The 17785-nt window shown below is 39.8% G+C and overlaps 4 protein-coding genes across 6 annotated transcripts; 1 reads left to right on the top strand and 3 right to left on the bottom strand.

Annotated features, from left to right (window-relative positions):
• Nucleotides 1-60: 60 nt before the first annotated feature.
• Nucleotides 61-2690, bottom strand: gcnt4a (glucosaminyl (N-acetyl) transferase 4a). Of its 2 annotated transcripts, none has more exons than XM_077600689.1 (3): nucleotides 2580-2690; nucleotides 2333-2404; nucleotides 61-1424 (listed from the first exon to the last, which is right to left on the bottom strand). In XM_077600689.1, exon 3 carries the CDS (start codon nucleotides 1421-1423, stop codon nucleotides 140-142), a length of 1284 nt encoding a protein of 427 aa, XP_077456815.1. In that variant the 5' UTR covers nucleotide 1424; nucleotides 2333-2404; nucleotides 2580-2690; the 3' UTR covers nucleotides 61-139. The 2 variants fall into 2 exon arrangements, with proteins under 2 accessions (XP_077456815.1, XP_077456816.1); XM_077600690.1 differs by having other exon boundaries at nucleotides 61-1347.
• Nucleotides 2691-3195: 505 nt separating this feature from the next.
• On the bottom strand, nucleotides 3196-16429 carry LOC144074518 (ankyrin repeat domain-containing protein 31-like). 2 transcript variants are annotated; one of them, XM_077600991.1, is made up of 15 exons: nucleotides 16214-16429; nucleotides 10761-12880; nucleotides 10413-10472; nucleotides 7283-7349; nucleotides 6882-7114; nucleotides 6633-6794; nucleotides 6053-6195; nucleotides 5841-5976; nucleotides 5582-5754; nucleotides 5350-5446; nucleotides 5094-5190; nucleotides 4492-4735; nucleotides 4242-4361; nucleotides 3867-3984; nucleotides 3196-3632 (listed from the first exon to the last, which is right to left on the bottom strand). In XM_077600991.1, the coding sequence occupies exons 4-15, from the start codon at nucleotides 7318-7320 to the stop codon at nucleotides 3499-3501; spliced, it is 1695 nt and encodes a 564-aa protein (XP_077457117.1). In that variant the 5' UTR covers nucleotides 7321-7349; nucleotides 10413-10472; nucleotides 10761-12880; nucleotides 16214-16429; the 3' UTR covers nucleotides 3196-3498. The 2 variants fall into 2 exon arrangements, with proteins under 2 accessions (XP_077457117.1, XP_077457116.1); XM_077600990.1 differs by lacking the exon at nucleotides 10413-10472 and having other exon boundaries at nucleotides 12755-12880.
• Nucleotides 7558-10374, bottom strand: LOC144074519 (uncharacterized). Its single transcript, XM_077600992.1, has 7 exons — nucleotides 9499-10374; nucleotides 9305-9372; nucleotides 8913-9050; nucleotides 8695-8837; nucleotides 8521-8619; nucleotides 7991-8078; nucleotides 7558-7912 (listed from the first exon to the last, which is right to left on the bottom strand). The coding sequence occupies exons 1-7, from the start codon at nucleotides 9513-9515 to the stop codon at nucleotides 7764-7766; spliced, it is 702 nt and encodes a 233-aa protein (XP_077457118.1). The 5' UTR covers nucleotides 9516-10374; the 3' UTR covers nucleotides 7558-7763.
• hmgcra (3-hydroxy-3-methylglutaryl-CoA reductase a) lies at nucleotides 10981-17272 on the top strand. Its single transcript, XM_077600989.1, has 20 exons — nucleotides 10981-11161; nucleotides 11862-12035; nucleotides 12159-12270; nucleotides 12350-12437; nucleotides 12527-12611; nucleotides 12699-12804; nucleotides 12981-13087; nucleotides 13177-13296; nucleotides 13405-13565; nucleotides 13678-13931; nucleotides 14041-14210; nucleotides 14340-14534; nucleotides 14610-14768; nucleotides 14894-15051; nucleotides 15133-15238; nucleotides 15349-15519; nucleotides 15716-15856; nucleotides 15927-16085; nucleotides 16281-16435; nucleotides 16606-17272. The coding sequence occupies exons 2-20, from the start codon at nucleotides 11871-11873 to the stop codon at nucleotides 16658-16660; spliced, it is 2667 nt and encodes an 888-aa protein (XP_077457115.1). The 5' UTR covers nucleotides 10981-11161; nucleotides 11862-11870; the 3' UTR covers nucleotides 16661-17272.
• The last annotated feature ends 513 nt before the right edge of the window (nucleotides 17273-17785 follow it).

Genomic DNA, 17785 nt, shown 5'->3' with positions numbered 1-17785 from the left:
TTTATGACTAGAATACCTGTTTTTAAAATTCTAACACCATCTGTTGATAGTAGAGGCCAATGGTTCTTAATCTATTTTTTATTACAGTTTGAGTTTCCTTTAAGGCAAGTTTCCATCAAGTTTATGTGAAGTACAATCTTTATGCGTGGTGGTACTGCAGTTCCATCAACTTACTTTCCAAACATTGTATCAAGATGGGGTTAACTTTGAGGTCAAATTTGTTAGCAAACCAATGACCATCATTGAGGAGCCAACGAAGTTCTGCAGCACCAAAAATGCAAACACTTCTAACGTGCGTACCAGTGCAGGGTGGATAAAAACGCCCTTCTAAGTATTGCCATTTAACAAGTCTTGTCTTACTCTTTAAGTCCGTAACATCTGGTTCAGACCTGGAAATGTGTCCTGGCACACCTGGCATCCTGATAAGGGAGGCCCAAAAATGTTCATCTGGTGAGTAAGTGTCTGCTGACCATGCCAGAAAGTCCTCCACCACTTTGTTGCTGTTTATGTAATTGACAAACTCCCACGAGAGGACAAAATACGCACTACCCACGAACACCATCATTCCATGCGGGGGAACATTTTTAGCCAACTCTGTTTTGACAGGAATACGTTTGTACTCATACGGGACATTCTTTAGTTCGTGACGAAAGCCGAAGCGTTGTTTCTTCAGTTCACTTGGGCGGGAAGACTCGAGCATGTTTCTCCCGTTCAGCTGCCTCAGCTCCATGACAAGTTGATAGTTGGACTTGAGAGGGAAATCCTGGCCGCAGAGATTGATTGCATACTTCCACTGGACCTCGGACCTCAGTAGGTCAGAGAGGCAGTTGAGATCAGCATTAAGTCTGCTGATATGGGCATATTCAACTGACTCCAGTTTTGAAGCAACAAACACATTGGGCAAACACCGAGCAAGGTTCTCCATGGCCCTAATAAATGTCGGAGGGGACTTTTGGTCAAAATGAATGCAGTAGAGGTTGTGAGGTGCATAAATGGCACGAAGAATACGCTCCACCATGGGAGCGTTTTTATGAACCACCAAGGAATAAGCCAGCGGGAAGTTGCGCTCGACCTCTGATACTAGGACACTAGCGTACCGTCTTGTTTTCATAAATACGGCACAGTCCGAGGTCAGACTCACAGTGCTCTCGTCATCCACTGGGATGGTTTTTCGTTTCATCTGGAGGGCTTTGCCTATTTCCACTGGGTCAAGCTCATAGATAGCGGAACAGTTGACGTCATATGTGGGGCTGTGAACTGCTGATTGCCTGTCATAGGTTCCAGAGGGGTCAAAGTAGATGCTCTCCCTTACGCTGACTTTGATGTAGACGAGCTTGAGCAAACACACTGCCACCAGAGACAGAAGAAACAGGAAGCACCTTTGTCTCAATTTATGTCTGTAGCAGCCACATCTTATTTTCATTCTAGAAAAAGGTTTAAAGACATGCAAAAAGAAGCATTTTAATGGATACGGATGCCTATGTGACAGTCATTAACATACAACACGTACACAGGTGTATATTTTATGTGCAAATGATATCGCATGGTTGCCTTCTCCCGCTCATTTAAAAATTATCGGAGGAACTTTCAAAACTATTTTCGAAAAACAATTGTTTTCAGATTTCAGATTAGGACAAACTGGGCCAGCGAGTGATTCTAGAACACGGTCAAGACTTTATGAGCTAAATAGTGCCACACCATGTATATGATGTCAGTTTGTGTGTTCACACATTAATGGAGGAGAATAAATGTTGCACAGGATAAGCCTGGGAGGGCGAGGCTTGGACGTGATAGACAGTTGGAGGTCTGCTTCAACACAGTCCTCCAATTGTAAGGCAATTTTCATGATTGTGGAGCTCTATGTCATATACGTTTATGACATTAATTAAGCCGTATAGTTAAAAATTATCTTCTCTTTGGCTTTTCAAATTTAAAAGAGATTTTTGTCATTTTACATGACATTAAACATTTTAAAATGAGGAAAAAGCTTGAATATAGTTTGGGGGTATACAATGCCAGAACGGTTTTGAAGGCCCTGTGCAGATTAGATTAACATAGCAACACAGGAATCTGAAATTTAACTGGAAAAAAAATCAACCAATTGTACACACAACTAGTGCTAAAATTACACTTTGTGCGTTATTAAAATGAAATTAATTTTTTTTCTATGTTTAAAATGAGCATAAATATTTCTGACAGTATTTAGGAAATGACCAAGTACTTGAAAGCACTAACTGTTTACCCTGAGCACTCTGTACATATATAGGTTATAACACCACATGAACCAAATAATTTGAAAAAAAAAGACAACAATAAAAAGGTGTAGATTAACCTTGCTCTGTAAAGATGTCCTGGAGAGTGTTATCCAAATTTCTTCAACAAGTGTGGCTGTAATGATGTGAACCTTGAATGACAAAGAAAATGTAATAAACCCGCCAGAAACTTAAATGAAAGAATTTTAAAACGGAAATGCACTTCTCCAATTCAACGGATGACAGAAAGGTCACACGAAAAGTTTCAGTGCAATACAAACATATTTGTAAAATACTCCACAACAAAGTTGAGTCTTGTACTATTACCTTGAAAGATGTCTAATGGTTGTACAGCACATTGCAAGGCGAACCAGCAGGATAAGTTCCCCATGCGTGAGGAAAGTTTAGGCAGAACAGGTAGACTGTCTGTCCCGTCCGCTATGTGTGCAGCTCCATCGTGGACTGGAAGCTGTTTAGGGTGGAGTGACGGTGGCTAGGAGCGGAAGGAAGGGTGGTAGATGGGGAAGGAGTCCCGGCAACAGTCCGCCCACTGGCCCTCACAACCACATAACTGTGTCCAACACTATTACTTCACATTCACCATGCTCTTTCTATGTCTCTTCTGTGAGGAACTTGCGTCAAAATGGCCCCTCCGCTGCACGGAAAACTCTTGCAAACTTGAAAAATTATCTCAGTCGTTTGTGTTGTTTATAACTCTTTTTTGTCTCTTTTTGTGGTGGGATATAGTTATTTAGGATTATTTCATGGGTCAGTCCAAGTGCAACTTTACACTGGTATATAATGATTAACCCAGCTAAACTAAGCCTTCCATTAACTTCATTGCAGACATCTATTATTTATACAAGTGATTCAAGTGACCATTACAGATACTACTGTAGCCTTGGATACACCTGGGTAGGGAAAGAAATGAAAGGCCACTAAATTAATTGCGTCAAGTTTTTATTTTTATTTTTCCTGGTGACTGTTATTAACGTATCATTCTGTTTCTAACCATTTGATTACCTTGTTAATGTCCATGAGAGGCAAGTCAACAAAACGTGTCTAAATATATTGTAAAGACATTTTGAAATCTTATCTTATCTATGTTGACTACTAATTATTTATAAAATGTCAATCCGGAAATCAAACAGTGACATAGATTTATGCTCAGAGATGAGGAATCCAATGAAAATTCATGTGTGTTCTTTGAGACACCTCAAATAAAATCTTGGAGCTAGTGAAGTGGTTACCATCCCAATCGTGGGTCACCCCGGATAAGCATCCCCCAGTAGTTGTCGAGTAAAGCATTTCGAATCAGCTCTTCATCAGCCACCAAATAAATTGTCTTGATGTTCATTATATGATTCCACTTGCGTGACACTGGAAGATACAAGAAATATCCATCACTACTATCTCAAAGAAAATGGCAACAATTCATCTGTTCATCAAAACTTTTCAGAGGCAGACATGATAAAGAGAGGAAATGATGAAATCTCCACTTCAATAGCTGCTGCACATTGCAATTATTTTGAGTTGTTCAGAAGGAAGTGGACAAGACAGGAAGTGTGTTGATGTCAGAATGAAACTTGTCAGCAGATAGTAGTGACAACTGACCTGTTATAACCGTTTCCGGAGTAGAACTAGTGCTGCCATGTTGCACAGTCGTTTCAGAGCATTTTGATTCAGGCCTTTTACCGCGAGGATGGGACAAACACTTTTCATGGAACATCCTCTGGTAAAGGACAAAGAAAGGAATTTAAAACCACTAATTTGCACACTCAATCGTTGTAAAATATTTATCAATAATGGGAGTGAAACCCCGAGCTGATGAAATACCATTCAACAATAATGTCGCATTTATAAAGTCCTCTTCAGTTTTCATAAGTACATCAATTCACTGGCGTGTGTACACACACACTAATGTCTACGTGCAATTGTTAGGAATGGGACAGCAGCAGAGATGGTTAACTATTTAACAAGTTGGCTAACCTTGTCCTGGACACACGAATGACTGGGACTAACTGGGATGTTGTCATCAGTGACAGAGTGCAGCTGAAGCTCGGGAGAAAGGCTGTTGTTAACAAAACCATCGCTTTGCAAACAGCGTCCCTTAGTGGACAAAAAGAGTAGCGTAAGTATATGCTGACCACATTTCGGATAATGAGCATGGTGCCATAGCAGAAATCACAGCAAGATTTAGAAACCTTCAAAGGAGTTGAATAAGGTCAACAGCCCTCACCTTGAAGAAAAACTTTACAACATTTTGGCTTGAAATTGTCACTTTTTGCATAAGCGGGCCTGGTGAGTCTTGCACTGCTTGACTGATATGACTGGTTGGGTGAATGGTGAACTTTGTAGTATTGTCGTGCAATTGTATCAAATCACGTTGCTTCTCAAGGATGGCTACTATGTTCCGTTGTCTTGTAGCAAGGGAGATAAGTTGAATTCTTACCAGACTTTGACTTTTGGGTGAAGACATACTTCTGTGTTAAAAAAACAACAACACATTTTTGTAAAATGACAGCAAAAAAAAAAAAAAAATCACAGATGTGACCAGGCACCATGAAATGAGTCAAATAATAAAAAAATACTACCATCTTAGCTTTCCAAACATATACGTATTGTATTAAGCCCATGACATCTCATCTCTGAGAAATTGTGAGTTAACGTGTAAGTGTATCGTGTATCTTGCAATTCCAAAAACCGGAAATGTCATTGAGGCTATGCCATGTCAAAAATATTTTAAATGACACACAGTATTTGGACTCACTAGTGACATAAAACCAAAAGTAGAAAGAGTTCTTGACTGGTGTAACAGGGAAGGATTTACAGAAAACTGACTTGTATTTGTTGGTGAGCTGATGCTTCTCCAAATGTTGCCTGGCAAGGACTTCGGTTACTGCAGTAAGAATCTCTGTAAATGCTTTGTAATATCCGACTGTAACAAAGTAAAACAAAAATGACACAATTTCTTGCTTACTTTAAACATTGTAATATTTTGTAACATAGTTGAGATAGCATTAGCAGTAATATCTGTGATTGTTGTTACAAAAAAAGTACAGATGAACACTATTGTTGTTTTCAACTGCAGTTCTACCTCCATCTTCAGGTCCCGTCATAGTCCAGGTAGATATTTCCACTTGCTTCTTTGCCACATCCTTTAAAATCTTTTTTATGGCCGTGGATTGTTTCCACTAGGGGAAAGAAAAGGGGAAAATATGCTAATAAGTCAGTGAAGACCCCCGCAAACCAAACGATACAACAACTTATCACTATCAATATAGCAACTCTATCTTGCCTCAGTGATTAGAGTTTTAACTAAAGCTCACATAATCAGTTGTGGTGCCAATCTTTCTCATTGGAAATTCCGCAAATTGTATGGCTCTGTCTCCATCTGCTGATTGTCTGGCAGGTATAATTGTTGCTGTGTCACTTTGAGTGGAACAGATGCTTAAAAGGTCAAGCGGTTGCTCACGGCAGGGAGCCTCAGTGGGAATTTCACCTTGAGGTAAAAAGACAATTGTTGGACCCTCAATCAGGTTAGAAGGCACTGATTGTGATTGGTAAAACGATGGATGAGATTTTCACCATGCTGGACTGGAATTGAGGATGATGCCAACAGCAGCTCTTTTATGTCCTCTCGCTCAGCCATGTCAAGTGCACAGACGCCAAGTTCATTCCTGTCACAAGGCTTTGAGCCATGCCAGAGGAGAATCTCCACTACCTGCATAACACATACAGAACATACACATTTCTTGGGGAAAATTCAAATATACACTCCATTCATTTGTCCTATTCACCTGATAATGTCCACATGCAACAGCATCATGTAAAGGGCTGGTGCCATCATGGTTTGTAGCATTGACATTAGCTCCAGCATTCAACAGCTCCTGGACCACCTCCACATGACCCTCTTTGCAGGCCTCATGGAGAGCTGTCCCGCCTGAAAAAAAAGGGTTGAAAACAGATGGTAATGAAATGACAAATAAAAAACAAAATAGTCAGGGACAATGTTCCCTCTAAGCTGCGCGCGTGCGCAATTGCGCACTACTCTCGTCTTCTCTGCGCACAGCAAATCATATGGAGCGCACAAAATAAAATCCCTTTTTTTTTTTAGCTGTGAGGCCAACGCGCGAAGCACTCATCCACAGGGCCGCCCATTCTTATATATTAATCATTACATTTTATTATTACTGAATCATTTATGTGTAGTAGACATACACCTGCTTATGGCAAGTGTGATACTGGTGTGTGCCCATAGCGAGTAATGATGATGTTGCTCACACCGGTACTCAGTGTGCTCAGGGAGGTTGTCTTTCTGCCCAGACAAACAAAAAATTAGAGGGAACATTGGTCAGGGAATATTTATTCTAAACCAACCGGCATAATCTTCCATGTTTACGCATATCCCGTTTTGAAGGAGGGCTTTGACACAAGCCACATCTCCTCTTCTGCATGTTCTGTGAAGAACCGTTTTGTCTTTGCATTCTCTCCTCTGAAGTTGTCTTCTGCGAATCATTTTCCCATTTTCTGGGACGTTTTCTGAAAACAATGAAACGTTGAGTAATAGTACGTAATGTACTATAAACACGTATGCATCTCAAATGTGGGTGTTTGGTTATGACTTACCGCCGCTTGCAACACACTCTGTCAAGTTTCTCCATTCCGTCCCTGAAGGGGTCTTCACGAGACTTATTGATGACTTATTTTCCTTCACCTTTGCAATGGTTTGGAGAGATGAATGATGTATTTCAGATTCTGCATGTATTCCTCTTCCTCGGATGGGTTCCAAGTCATGTAACAGACTTATAGAGTCATCACTGGATGTCTCATATTCCTGATTGTAGCTGTCAATCCTTTCCCTTTAACAGAAAAATGTCAAATGTTGGCCACCTAAAATTTGAGGTTGAGGGCTACAATGCTACCAGTAAAAAAATGTTAGTCTGGGGCTCTGAATTACAAAACATAAGGATAACCAACCAATGACTATATATCTTGTAACAATGAGCCAATTAATACATCCTACTCACCCATTTGTGAAACCATTACTGATGACTGGGTCAGACATGTCACAATCTTCCTGCTATTCTTTTAGTCCTGGAAAAGAAACATTTACAACTTCAGCAAAATAGATATAAGGACAATAAACTACGATAAACTGTCACATGTCTCAAATTTTGCAGCTAAAACGTTTGATGCACAGAAGAGGAAGAACCAGCTAAAATATATTTCTTATATAGAATCAAGTTTTACATTTCTTTGTGCAACATTTGAGATATTGTAAATGATCACAAGGACAGCGTAATTACTGTGGGAAATGCTTTATTGAACGACCTTGAATATGTTCTTATCAAGGAAAAATGAACAATAATACAATGAGTGAGAGTAAAACTACCCAAACTAATGGGATCTAAAATGAACAACTGATGTTGATTCCCTAAAACATTTAGCTCTCAGGAGATAATACTATCTAGAAGCAGAAAAATCAGCCATATAAACAATGCTTCAGGGTTAGCAGAAATTTTGTGTGGCGTAAATACTCCAGTCCTCTGACTCAGAACTCTCTCCCAAGTAATTAACAGTTTGGTCACTGTCTGTCTCTTCTCCTGGAAGATCTTGAGTCAGGCTGTTATTGTCCTTTGTTGAAAGTAGCTGGCTTGCTGGAGGCGGAGGAACAATTGCAGGAACACATTTAAGCTTGTTAGCAAGAACTTGATTATACTTGCGCATATAAATACCACTAGTCAAGGTCTTCGGATTTCCTCTGGGTACTTCAGTTTGGTTTTGTTTTGATTGATCAGATTCTTTATTTTGGACATCTTCTCCCTGTCACAGAAGAAGAAAAAAGTTCACATTCGACATATGCAATGATCCGGCGTTTTATTTAAGATGACAGCTATGTGGATTTGTTTATTCTGATAAAAACCTTCCAAATTTATAAATCCCCATAAGGTGTTTTTTCCCTTAACCAACTCAATTTATAATTTTATATTACTATAACCAAAAGATAATAGATCATAAGGAGACACATCGTAGAGGAACACTTGTCGTTTCGCCGATAAACATCATGGGAGATGTAGTTCTAAAATAAGGTTACAACTAGTATTGTATTATTTTCATTTTATCAGAGACAATGAATTATGAATGGTTGGATCATTATTAAACATCAAAATACATGTTTGTCACTAGAAATAACTCTTGACGGACAACTTTGACAATATTTGCAATATGTGCATTCTGGGTAATCTTAGGTTTTGTTTTTAGGCACCTGTACTTGACAGGAAGGTCTTTCGATGATTCCAAAGGTAGTTTGTTCCTCTTTGGCTTTGAACTGTTGCTCTTGATGTTTTTGAAGCAACTCGACTATCTGTAGTCAGAGAAAATGAGTAGTATTGAACAAATGGGGACAAAAACATTCCTTTATATTAGTATTTTTAATTACCCTTTTATTGCCAAATGTGATCGCTTCATGCAACGGTGTAGCTTTGTTTCGTGTTTCAATGTTGACCAAAGCTCCAGCATTAACCAAACAACAACAAGCCTCATACTGATTCCGGACAGCGGCTTCGTGTAGGGCTGTTCGTCCTGGAGGCAAGAAAACTGAAAGCTTCAAACAAAACAAAAATGCTTTAGACAGTTTGAGTTTACACTGCATTTTACCTGTATTGTCAGTTCTATTGACATTTGCTCCAAGCTTCAGTGTGTCTTTCAAAAGCTGAATATCGGCCTTGAGTACAGCTTCATGGAGCAAAGTCTCGCCAAAGCGATTTCTACGATTCACAAATTTGATTCTTTTGGCTGTGCATGTAAAAAAACAAAAAAACAAAGCAAAACAAAAACATTTCAAAAGGCGGTCATACATTTCAGTAACCTCTTAAATAGCCATTCTAAATGGAAGTCAGAGAAATAAAATATATATAAAATACTAATGCTTTAGGAAACTAGTGCACATTGTGCACATGCAATATTGGCAATTGAAATGAAGGAATAGTAAATAATATGCAATAGAGGCAATTGCACGAATACAATGTAATAATGTATAATTGTCAAACCTGTCTGTGTTGTTGGTATTTTTTTCTTACGAGCAGGTGCAGTTGTCTTTATTTTCTTTTGAACATTTCTGTAACAGACAAATGATTAAACTGGGAAATATAAAAGTCATGAATCTGCCACATTATGGTATCATATTTTTGAATCCATTACATGGTTGAATTTGAAAAAACTAAACAAAAAAACAGCACTTTACCTTGCATTCCTTGCCATGCTCCTTTAAAAATGTTGGTGTGTGAATGAATTCCTGTGAGATGATGGACCTGTCACTAACTTGGAGCCACTTTTGTGGAAATAAAACAGTGTAAAATCGAAACACACCTAACGAGATTATTTCAGGGTATGGGAGAACTCAAAATTGGTCACGTAAAATTCTAAATGACGAAAGATATTTTCATCTTTACTTTATTCAAATTCACTTTTTGAAAAGAAAAATGATCTCGTTCATTTGGAGTAAATGATTTTCTCGGCTGTGTAAAATTGACTTTCCGCTCTAAAGATTGATTTCAATTAAAAATCAGCAAATATTAAGACTAAATATTGATTGGTCACTGTTAAACTGTACTGTAGAAGTTTTGACATATTTAGAGTTGATTTATTGTCATAAACGGTGTTGACTATGTTTTTTTCATGAACAACTGCATTCATTCTTAAATTGTGTAATAAATAGTAAAATTAATAGGTTGACAGCTGTACAATATGGTGTCCATATTGTACAGCTGTCTACCTATTAATTTAATTAGTTTAATATTCATTAATTTCGGCGATGAAGCCCCCCAAAAATGCAATTTGGCAGTAAAACAACTTATAATAATAATGGGCTAAGACAAGTAAGGCCTACTGTTTACAAGGTAGTTTTGGCTAAAAGTTGTCAGGATAAGCATTTAAAAAAACGAATGAATGTTACCATATTAAACACATTTATGGAGACTATGAAATTACCATAGTAATAATTTACAATAACATCATAACAACAAGTATTATTCATGTCAGCTAGCTTCCTAGCTTAACGCAAATGTGCAGTCTTAAGTGATTTGCTGTAACGTTTTTTCTCATTAAAAAAAAAACTATAACATGGAATGTATTGGTAAGACTATGAGCTGTAATTACCTGTAAAATCTCCGGTGTCCTGCTTATAGTAGAATTAAAGTCAATTGTTTTTGTCGAAAACTGTCAAAACAAGCATATGCATAACATCCACTTTGCTAGTACAGTGACGTCATTCCAGTGGCGCGCAAATACTATTTAAAGTACTAGCTGCTTATGCACAAGAGGAAAATAATCTCCCTGCTAAACAGCAAAAGTGTTTAACGTAATATTTGATTTTTTTAAATTAATTTATCGACATCTGTAGGTAACTAAACAAGTCAACATGAAATGTGGTTCCACTGCGAGATAATTAAGGGTACGTAGAATAGCAATAAGGATCCCTAGAAAATATACAATGGAGAGACTTGCATTGTTTTGCATTGAATTTTAAATGTAGCAAAACCGGGTCTTCCATCAGAAGAATCGTATGCTGAGCTGGTCTGACGCAGATATCTGAGCGCAGTGGTTCGATGAGGCGTCCTCGCGCGGGTCCCGCCCACTTCGGCGTCACCTTGGAAACGGGGCGTGGAATACGCGTCACCGAAAAAGGTGAGCGTTGTGATTGGCTCAGCCCTCGTATGATGCAGTAGCGTGCCATGGTTCCATGTGGCCTCGCTTAATTGCAGAATCGGCTCAAGTTGGTGATGGGAGCGATTTTGCGAGAGGCAAGTCCGGCCCACCCGCTCGCCCCTTGACTTGGGCAACCTTGATCGTTAGATCGTCGCCACATTCCACCCTCACTTCCTCTTCACCCTTCTGCACTGTCACAGGTAAGACCCCGTTTTAGATCTTGAAAGATTTCAGACAAGGGGACGTCTTCTACTGCTTGTATTTTTGTCAAACTGTAACATACTTTGTAAATGTATTTTTGTTGTTGTTGGGATGAATCAAAGATTCACCAATGCTTTTGAAAACACTTAAAAGGAATACTTGATGACGAATACTGTACTGCATATATTTATAGCATAAACAGTTATAGATATGTGCGAGTTAAGTTAAAGCCTGGACTGCTTTAAAGTAGAAGAAGAAACTATTAATTTAAAAAAGATATATACATATATAAAGTGAAATTATTGCTGTGATTGTAATGTATCCATTTCGTATTTAATTCTAATTATTTCAAATGAGTGAACTAGTTGATGTACAACCACAATTGCGATTTTGCACCTAAACAAGTGGTAGACTCAGGCTATCATGTTTATATTTATAGGCTGTGGTAAATAAAATTATTACTCTAATTCCATACTGTTGGTAATTGTGATGCAATTTTTGAATTATGATTATGATCCATCGATCCGGATCAATACATCGATTGGATGAGCAATGATGCAATCAAATTGACATGCAAAACATTGCTCAACGTCGTCATCTTTTAAATAATCGCTTTTGATTAAAAAAAACTGTTTTCATTAAAATGTACTGGATTTTGCTCTTAAAATGTTGTGCTTTTCCTATTTTGGTTTGGAACAGCCCTCCGCCATGCTGACCCATCTGTTCCGCCTTCACGGCCTTGTGGTGGCCTCCCATCCTTGGGAGGTCATTGTGGGCACCGTCACCCTCACCGTTTGCATGATGTCTATGAATATGTTCACCGGAAATGACCAGATCTGTGGCTGGAACTTTGACTGCCCCAAAACAGATGAGGTCATTCTGCCTTACAATTGTTTGCAAAAAGACACCCACTTCTATTTGGGAGTCCGTAACCTTATTGTTTGATTATTTTTGTGCAACCGTTTTTTAAAAACTGCTTTTAAATTCTTTTTACAGCAAATTCTGAGCAGCGACATTATCATCCTGACCATTACACGATGCATTGCTATTATCTACATTTACTTCCAGTTCCAAAGTTTAAGACAATTGGGATCCAAATATATTTTAGGTATGACATTTGTTGCTAATAAACAGAGTGATACCTAAAACTAGTATTGTATGTGATTTTTGGACTCCTTTCTTTTTAGGTATTGCAGGCCTGTTCACAATTTTTTCCAGCTTTGTATTCAGCACAGTGGTCATTCACTTCCTTGATAAAGAACTAACCGGCCTCAAGTAAGATTTTTTTTAAACTTTACTGCTGTATAAATGTTTTAAATTAGAGAAAATTCAACAATTTTACAGTGTTTTTCCGTATCTTCCAGTGAGGCGCTACCTTTCTTTCTACTTCTGATTGACCTGTCCAAAGCTTGTGCTCTGGCCAAGTTTGCCCTCAGCTCCAGTTCCCAGGTAAAAAAAATGTGTGCAATGGAACCCATGTAAAATGAATAGTAAGTGATATTTGCTATTATTTTAACATGTTTTTTTTGTCTTCAGGAGGAAGTCCGTGAGAACATTGCTCGAGGTATGGCAGTACTGGGACCAACATTTACCTTAGATGCCCTGGTGGAGTGCTTAGTGATCGGAGTGGGAACCATGTCAGGTACGATATCGCCATCGGGGAAGAATCTGATTGGTTATCATCATGTGCGATGCGGTCCTTGAATGATTAGGTCTATCTGTAGAGAGAAAACAAAACGAAAACCATAAACATGTGTACTCATGGAGTCTGCTTTCCCAGAAATGTTCAACTATTTTGTAACTGTGTATATATTGCAGGTGTTCGACAGTTGGAAATTATGTGCTGCTTTGGGTGCATGTCTATTTTGGCCAACTATTTTGTCTTCATGACGTTCTTCCCTGCATGTGTGTCACTGGTGCTGGAGGTAAGAGTTTAGTTTATCCAAGCAGGCTCTTTTGTACTCCCAAAGTTTTCCGTTTGATTTCAATAGTTTATCTATATCATTTCCTGTAGGTGTCCCGTGAGAGTCAGGAAGGCCATCCCATTTGGCAATTGAGCCACTTCTCCCGGGTGCTGGAAGAAGAACAGGATAACAAACCAAATCCCGTCACTCAGAGAGTCAAAATAATAATGGTAATTGCTCTCTTTACAGCATTTTTTGTTTGGGTTTGATTCTTTCATTGTCGTTTTTCTCCATTCCGAGAATGTGTGTGATGTGTTTTGCATCTTGTTTGTCTGCAGTCTCTGGGCCTTGTTATGGTTCATGCCCACAGTAGGTGGATTGCTGAGCCCTTGCTGTTCAATGCTACAGGTGGAATTCCACTGGGTGGCATGGACGAATCGCACCTCTCACCCAGAAGGATCGAACCAGAAATACCCCTGTGGCACTTTTACCTCACAAGGTACCAAAAGTGGACGTGAATTGCTAGAAACGGCGGTGTTTACATTTTTTAGCCGTGGAGAAGAAGTGTGATTTCAAATGTTTTCCTTTGCTGACGCAATGTTTTCCCACAGAATGATCACCATGGACGTTGAGCAGGTGATCTGTCTGGCCTTGGCTCTGCTGTTGACGATTAAATACATCTTTTTCGAGCAAGCGGAGACGGAGTCTTCCCTATCAATAAAGAATCCGATCACAATGTCCGGCCAGTCCGTGGCTCCGCGACAGGCCTCGGAAACATGCTACAGGAAGGAGCCTGCTCTTGTCCAATGCCCACCAACTTCTACCAGTTTGCCTTCTACCACTCCACCCAACAAGGAAGATATAGGTATGCTGCTGCTCAATTATAATCAGAGAGCATTCTTCAGTAAAACTTTTACTCTTATGGCGCAACAACGACAATTCTTCAAACTCACTTCTTTCAATCGTTTCTCCAGATGAAGTCATCCGGCCCCTGCTTGTTTCTGTCAATGATTCTGGGTCTATTAACATCTCCAATCTTGATGAAGAAGAAGGGAAAAAATCTGAAATCACAGAAGCACAGCTTCTGCCTCCATTAAAGCCTCGAAGCCTTGATGAATGTACGGCTATTCTCAACAATCCAGAGGTAAGAGACCTCTACTTGACCCCGTACAGTCTAGGTCAAAAGTTTTGAGAGAATTTCTCCTCCTACTGAATGGTAAAATGGCTCATTTGATCTGAAGTAAATCCCTTACACAAATGGCGTGTTTTGCAGCAAGGGGCTCGTTTTCTGAGTGACGCTGAGGTGATCATGTTAGTCAATTCGAAACACATTCCGTCTTACAAACTGGAGGCCGTCATGGAAACACCCGAGAGAGGCGTGGCCATACGTCGACAGATGATCTCCGCGAAGCTCCCCTCGCCCACTGCACTCTCGACGTTGCCGTTTACTGATTACGACTATTCCAAGGTGAGGTCGATCAGCTGCGGTTAGCAAAAGTCTGCTGTATTTCCTATTTGACATCGCTATGAATTTGTCCTCCAGGTTATGGGCACCTGCTGCGAGAACGTAATTGGATATATGCCTGTACCGGTGGGCGTGGCTGGGCCGCTACACCTGGATGGAAAGCACTTCCAAGTTCCCATGGCAACAACAGAGGGATGCCTGGTAGCCAGCACCAATCGGGGATGTCGAGCAATTGCGGTAAATGTTGTACTGTTTGTTTAAAGCGTAATTAAGTGGCATGATTTAGCTTATCGGAATTTTTGCACTATTTAGAGAGTTGAGAGTTCACCTGAGCTAAAGAATTTCGATCTATGTCTTTGTAGCTTGGAGGTGGAGCCAGAAGTTGCATCCTGGCTGACAGTATGACCCGAGGACCCGTGGTAAGACTTCCTTCTGCCTGCCAGGCTGCGGAGGTCAAAGCTTGGCTAGAGAGCAGAGATGGTTTCCAAGCCATTAAAGAAACCTTTGACAACACCAGCAGGTAAAACCCGAGCTTGCTTGTTGGCATTTACATGCATTGCGTTGGCAAAAACGAGTCACACGTGTGGTTGTTTTGTGGCAGGTTTGCTCGTCTCCAGAAGCTACTGGTTGGTCTGGCTGGTAGAAATCTGTACATTCGTTTTCATTCAAAGACAGGGGATGCAATGGGAATGAATATGATCTCAAAGGTGAGAGGTTCATGAAGTCAGTGATCATTTCCCTACATTGTTTAAAGTTGTGTATCGGAATGAAACATAGTGTTTCGCTCATTCTAAAAGTGTGTCGGTTCCTGTTGCAGGGTACTGAGCAGGCTTTGAGCAAGCTTCAGCAACACTTTCCAGAGCTGCAGGTTTTGGCTGTCAGCGGGAACTACTGTACCGATAAGAAACCAGCTGCGATCAACTGGATCGAAGGAAGAGGAAAATCGGCAGTCTCCGAGGCTACCATCCCAGCCAAAGTGGTCAAAGAGGTACGTTTAAATGCACCCTGATTTCAAATATGTGCGTCTAGTAACTTTGAACCTGCACACTTTGGGGGAATTCTTTCATTTGAATTGGTTTCATTTTCTTTCTATCATTTCAGCATTATATTTATTAATAAACAATGTTTAGAAAAACAATTAAAATATATATTTATATTCGTACTTATGTTACTAATCACTTCAGATTTTGAAGACCTCGACGGCGGCTTTGGTGGAGGTGAATATCAACAAAAACCTGGTGGGTTCCGCTATGGCTGGCAGTATTGGTGGATTTAACGCACATGCAGCCAACCTGGTAGCTGCCATATACATTGCCTGTGGACAGGTAGTAAAATTCTCCTTGTGCTTAGTATTTTGATGGCATTCCTAGTTATACATTAAAACGTGTACTTCAGGATCCCGCTCAGTCAGTGAGCAGCAGTAACTGCATCACCCTGATGGAGGCATCAGGTCCTACAGGTGAAGACCTTTACATCAGCTGCACCATGCCCTCTATAGAGCTCGGCACTGTAGGGGGAGGAACCAACCTTCTTCCCCAGCAAGCTTGCCTTCAGGTAGGCTCGCATGATATGACCATATATATCATTTCAGGCGGCGCAATTCGCCAGACGATCATTTAAGATGATTTTGTTTCGTTTTTTTCCCTCGTTGAAAAAGTAATGGTGCCTTAGTTTGTACTTACGCGTGATTCAGATGGTGGAGTGGTTCAAAATCTTTGAGTCAGGCATTTTGTTTGGACGTGTGCCCAGATGTTAGGCGTGCAGGGGGCCAGTGAGGCTTGTCCGGGGGAGAATGCCAGGCAGCTCGCCAAGGTGGTTTGTGCCACTGTGCTGGCTGGGGAACTGTCACTCATGTCTGCGCTGGCTGCTGGCCACCTGGTCAAGAGTCACATGACACATAACAGGTAAGCGTTCATTTTCCTCTTTTGACCGAAGTAAATGACATAACTATTGAAATGTTTATGTTAAATTTAGTTGAACTAGAGGAAGTCAATCTACTGAGAGGGATTGCTGAGAAAAAAAGAAAACGAAATTGTAGGTAGCCCATGCTTAATCCGTTCAATTCTGTCTTTAGATCCAAGGCAAATCTCCAGGAGAGTGTGGGAACTTGCACCAAGCAAGCCTCATGAGCAGAAAGGCAGCATGGTACTTGAACAGTATGCGTGAATACAGGAGTGAAATAACTGCAAAGTGATTTCAACAGCAGTATTTGGTCTGGTTTTGCCAATTTCTGTTTCTTCTCAACAGTCAAGCAACTTTTGTTTTCATGTGAATGGAGGTCTTCTAAACCCGTCTCACAATAAATGCACAAAGAAAGTAGCATCCAAAAGTTAACTGTGTGAATGTTGAGCGTTGGTGGGTTACACATAATGTACATAGTATTGTATCATAAATGTAAGAAATAAATCCTTTGCTATTGTACCATGCACTATGGACAAAATTGGATGCAACCTTGAAGGACCTGCATTGTTTAAAAGCGGTTAGTACATTTTTCTTGGATCATTATGTGGAAGAAGGCCCTCTGAATAGGCAAATGTTCCATTTCACATGGTCTGCTAAACTGGTAATGACACGTGGTTCTTGTGAATGGGAACAAAGACTTTTGGATTGACTTGGATGCTGCAAACGATTGGTTACATTTCTTGATGCCTTAAAACAAACCAAAGACTGATTTGCCCAGGGTCTGCAAGACCACTGAGTAGCACCATGTTCCTCCCTAGGAACAATAAATGTTTTTTAAAGACATTTTGTCCACTGGAATTATTTAAATACATAAGGATTTAGAATGAGCTAAACAATAGATTGTAAGACTTTTACAAAGTTTTTAACTGAACACTTAATGGATTCCTTTTAAAAATACTCAAATCATTTTGAAAGCGGCATAAAATCTCAAAAAGTGTTCAAATCGAGTCTGAGAATTTGATTCGACACTTTCGACACTGTTTCCCTGCACAATCAAAGGTTTCTATGGTCACATTCCTAACACTCAGACAAAAAGTAAGAGATTCAAAAGGTAAATGAACAAACGCTTGAAATGTGTTAACATGAGACTTTTCAATCTGATGTTGCCACAAGAGGGAGCTTGCATCTTGGAAAATAAAGGGACGCATTGCTGGGTTGTCTGCCAGAATTCATCCAGTAACAATGTAAACCTAACCATGATGACTTTACTATATTGGCTTAAAGGTTATGTCATGATCAAACAGATGACAGTGTTAAACTACATTTAAAATGAAACAGGATTTTGAATGTTA

This window comes from Stigmatopora argus, chromosome 5, assembly GCF_051989625.1.
Source record: "Stigmatopora argus isolate UIUO_Sarg chromosome 5, RoL_Sarg_1.0, whole genome shotgun sequence".
In the NCBI taxonomy this organism is placed as follows: Eukaryota; Metazoa; Chordata; class Actinopteri; order Syngnathiformes; family Syngnathidae; genus Stigmatopora; species Stigmatopora argus.
The sequence above is the reverse complement of the archived record's forward strand: the minus strand, read 5'-3'. Positions and strand labels throughout refer to the sequence as shown.

Bases quoted from the DNA above. Each gene is read 5' to 3' on its own strand.
- gcnt4a (XM_077600689.1), bottom strand. From the start codon at position 1,423: ATGAAAATAAGATGTGGCTGCTACAGACATAAATTGAGACAAAGGTGC.
- LOC144074518 (XM_077600991.1), bottom strand. From the start codon at position 7,320: ATGTCTGACCCAGTCATCAGTAATGGTTTCACAAATGG. The intron at 5,977-6,052 runs GTGAATAGGACA...TGTGTTATGCAG, and splicing joins TTGCATGTGGACATTATCAG to GTAGTGGAGATTCTCCTCTG. The intron at 4,362-4,491 runs GTGAGGGCTGTT...TTGTCCACTAAG, and splicing joins TTGTAAAGTTTTTCTTCAAG to GGACGCTGTTTGCAAAGCGA.
- LOC144074519 (XM_077600992.1), bottom strand. The intron at 9,051-9,304 runs GTTTGACAATTA...TTACATGCACAG, and splicing joins AATACCAACAACACAGACAG to CCAAAAGAATCAAATTTGTG. The intron at 7,913-7,990 runs GTATTTATATGC...CTCCGCCTCCAG, and splicing joins TCCGAAGACCTTGACTAGTG to CAAGCCAGCTACTTTCAACA.
- hmgcra (XM_077600989.1), top strand. From the start codon at position 11,871: ATGCTGACCCATCTGTTCCGCCTTCACGGCCTTGTGGTGGCCTCCCAT. The intron at 12,438-12,526 runs GTAAGATTTTTT...CGTATCTTCCAG, and splicing joins AAAGAACTAACCGGCCTCAA to TGAGGCGCTACCTTTCTTTC. The intron at 12,612-12,698 runs GTAAAAAAAATG...TTTTGTCTTCAG, and splicing joins CCCTCAGCTCCAGTTCCCAG to GAGGAAGTCCGTGAGAACAT.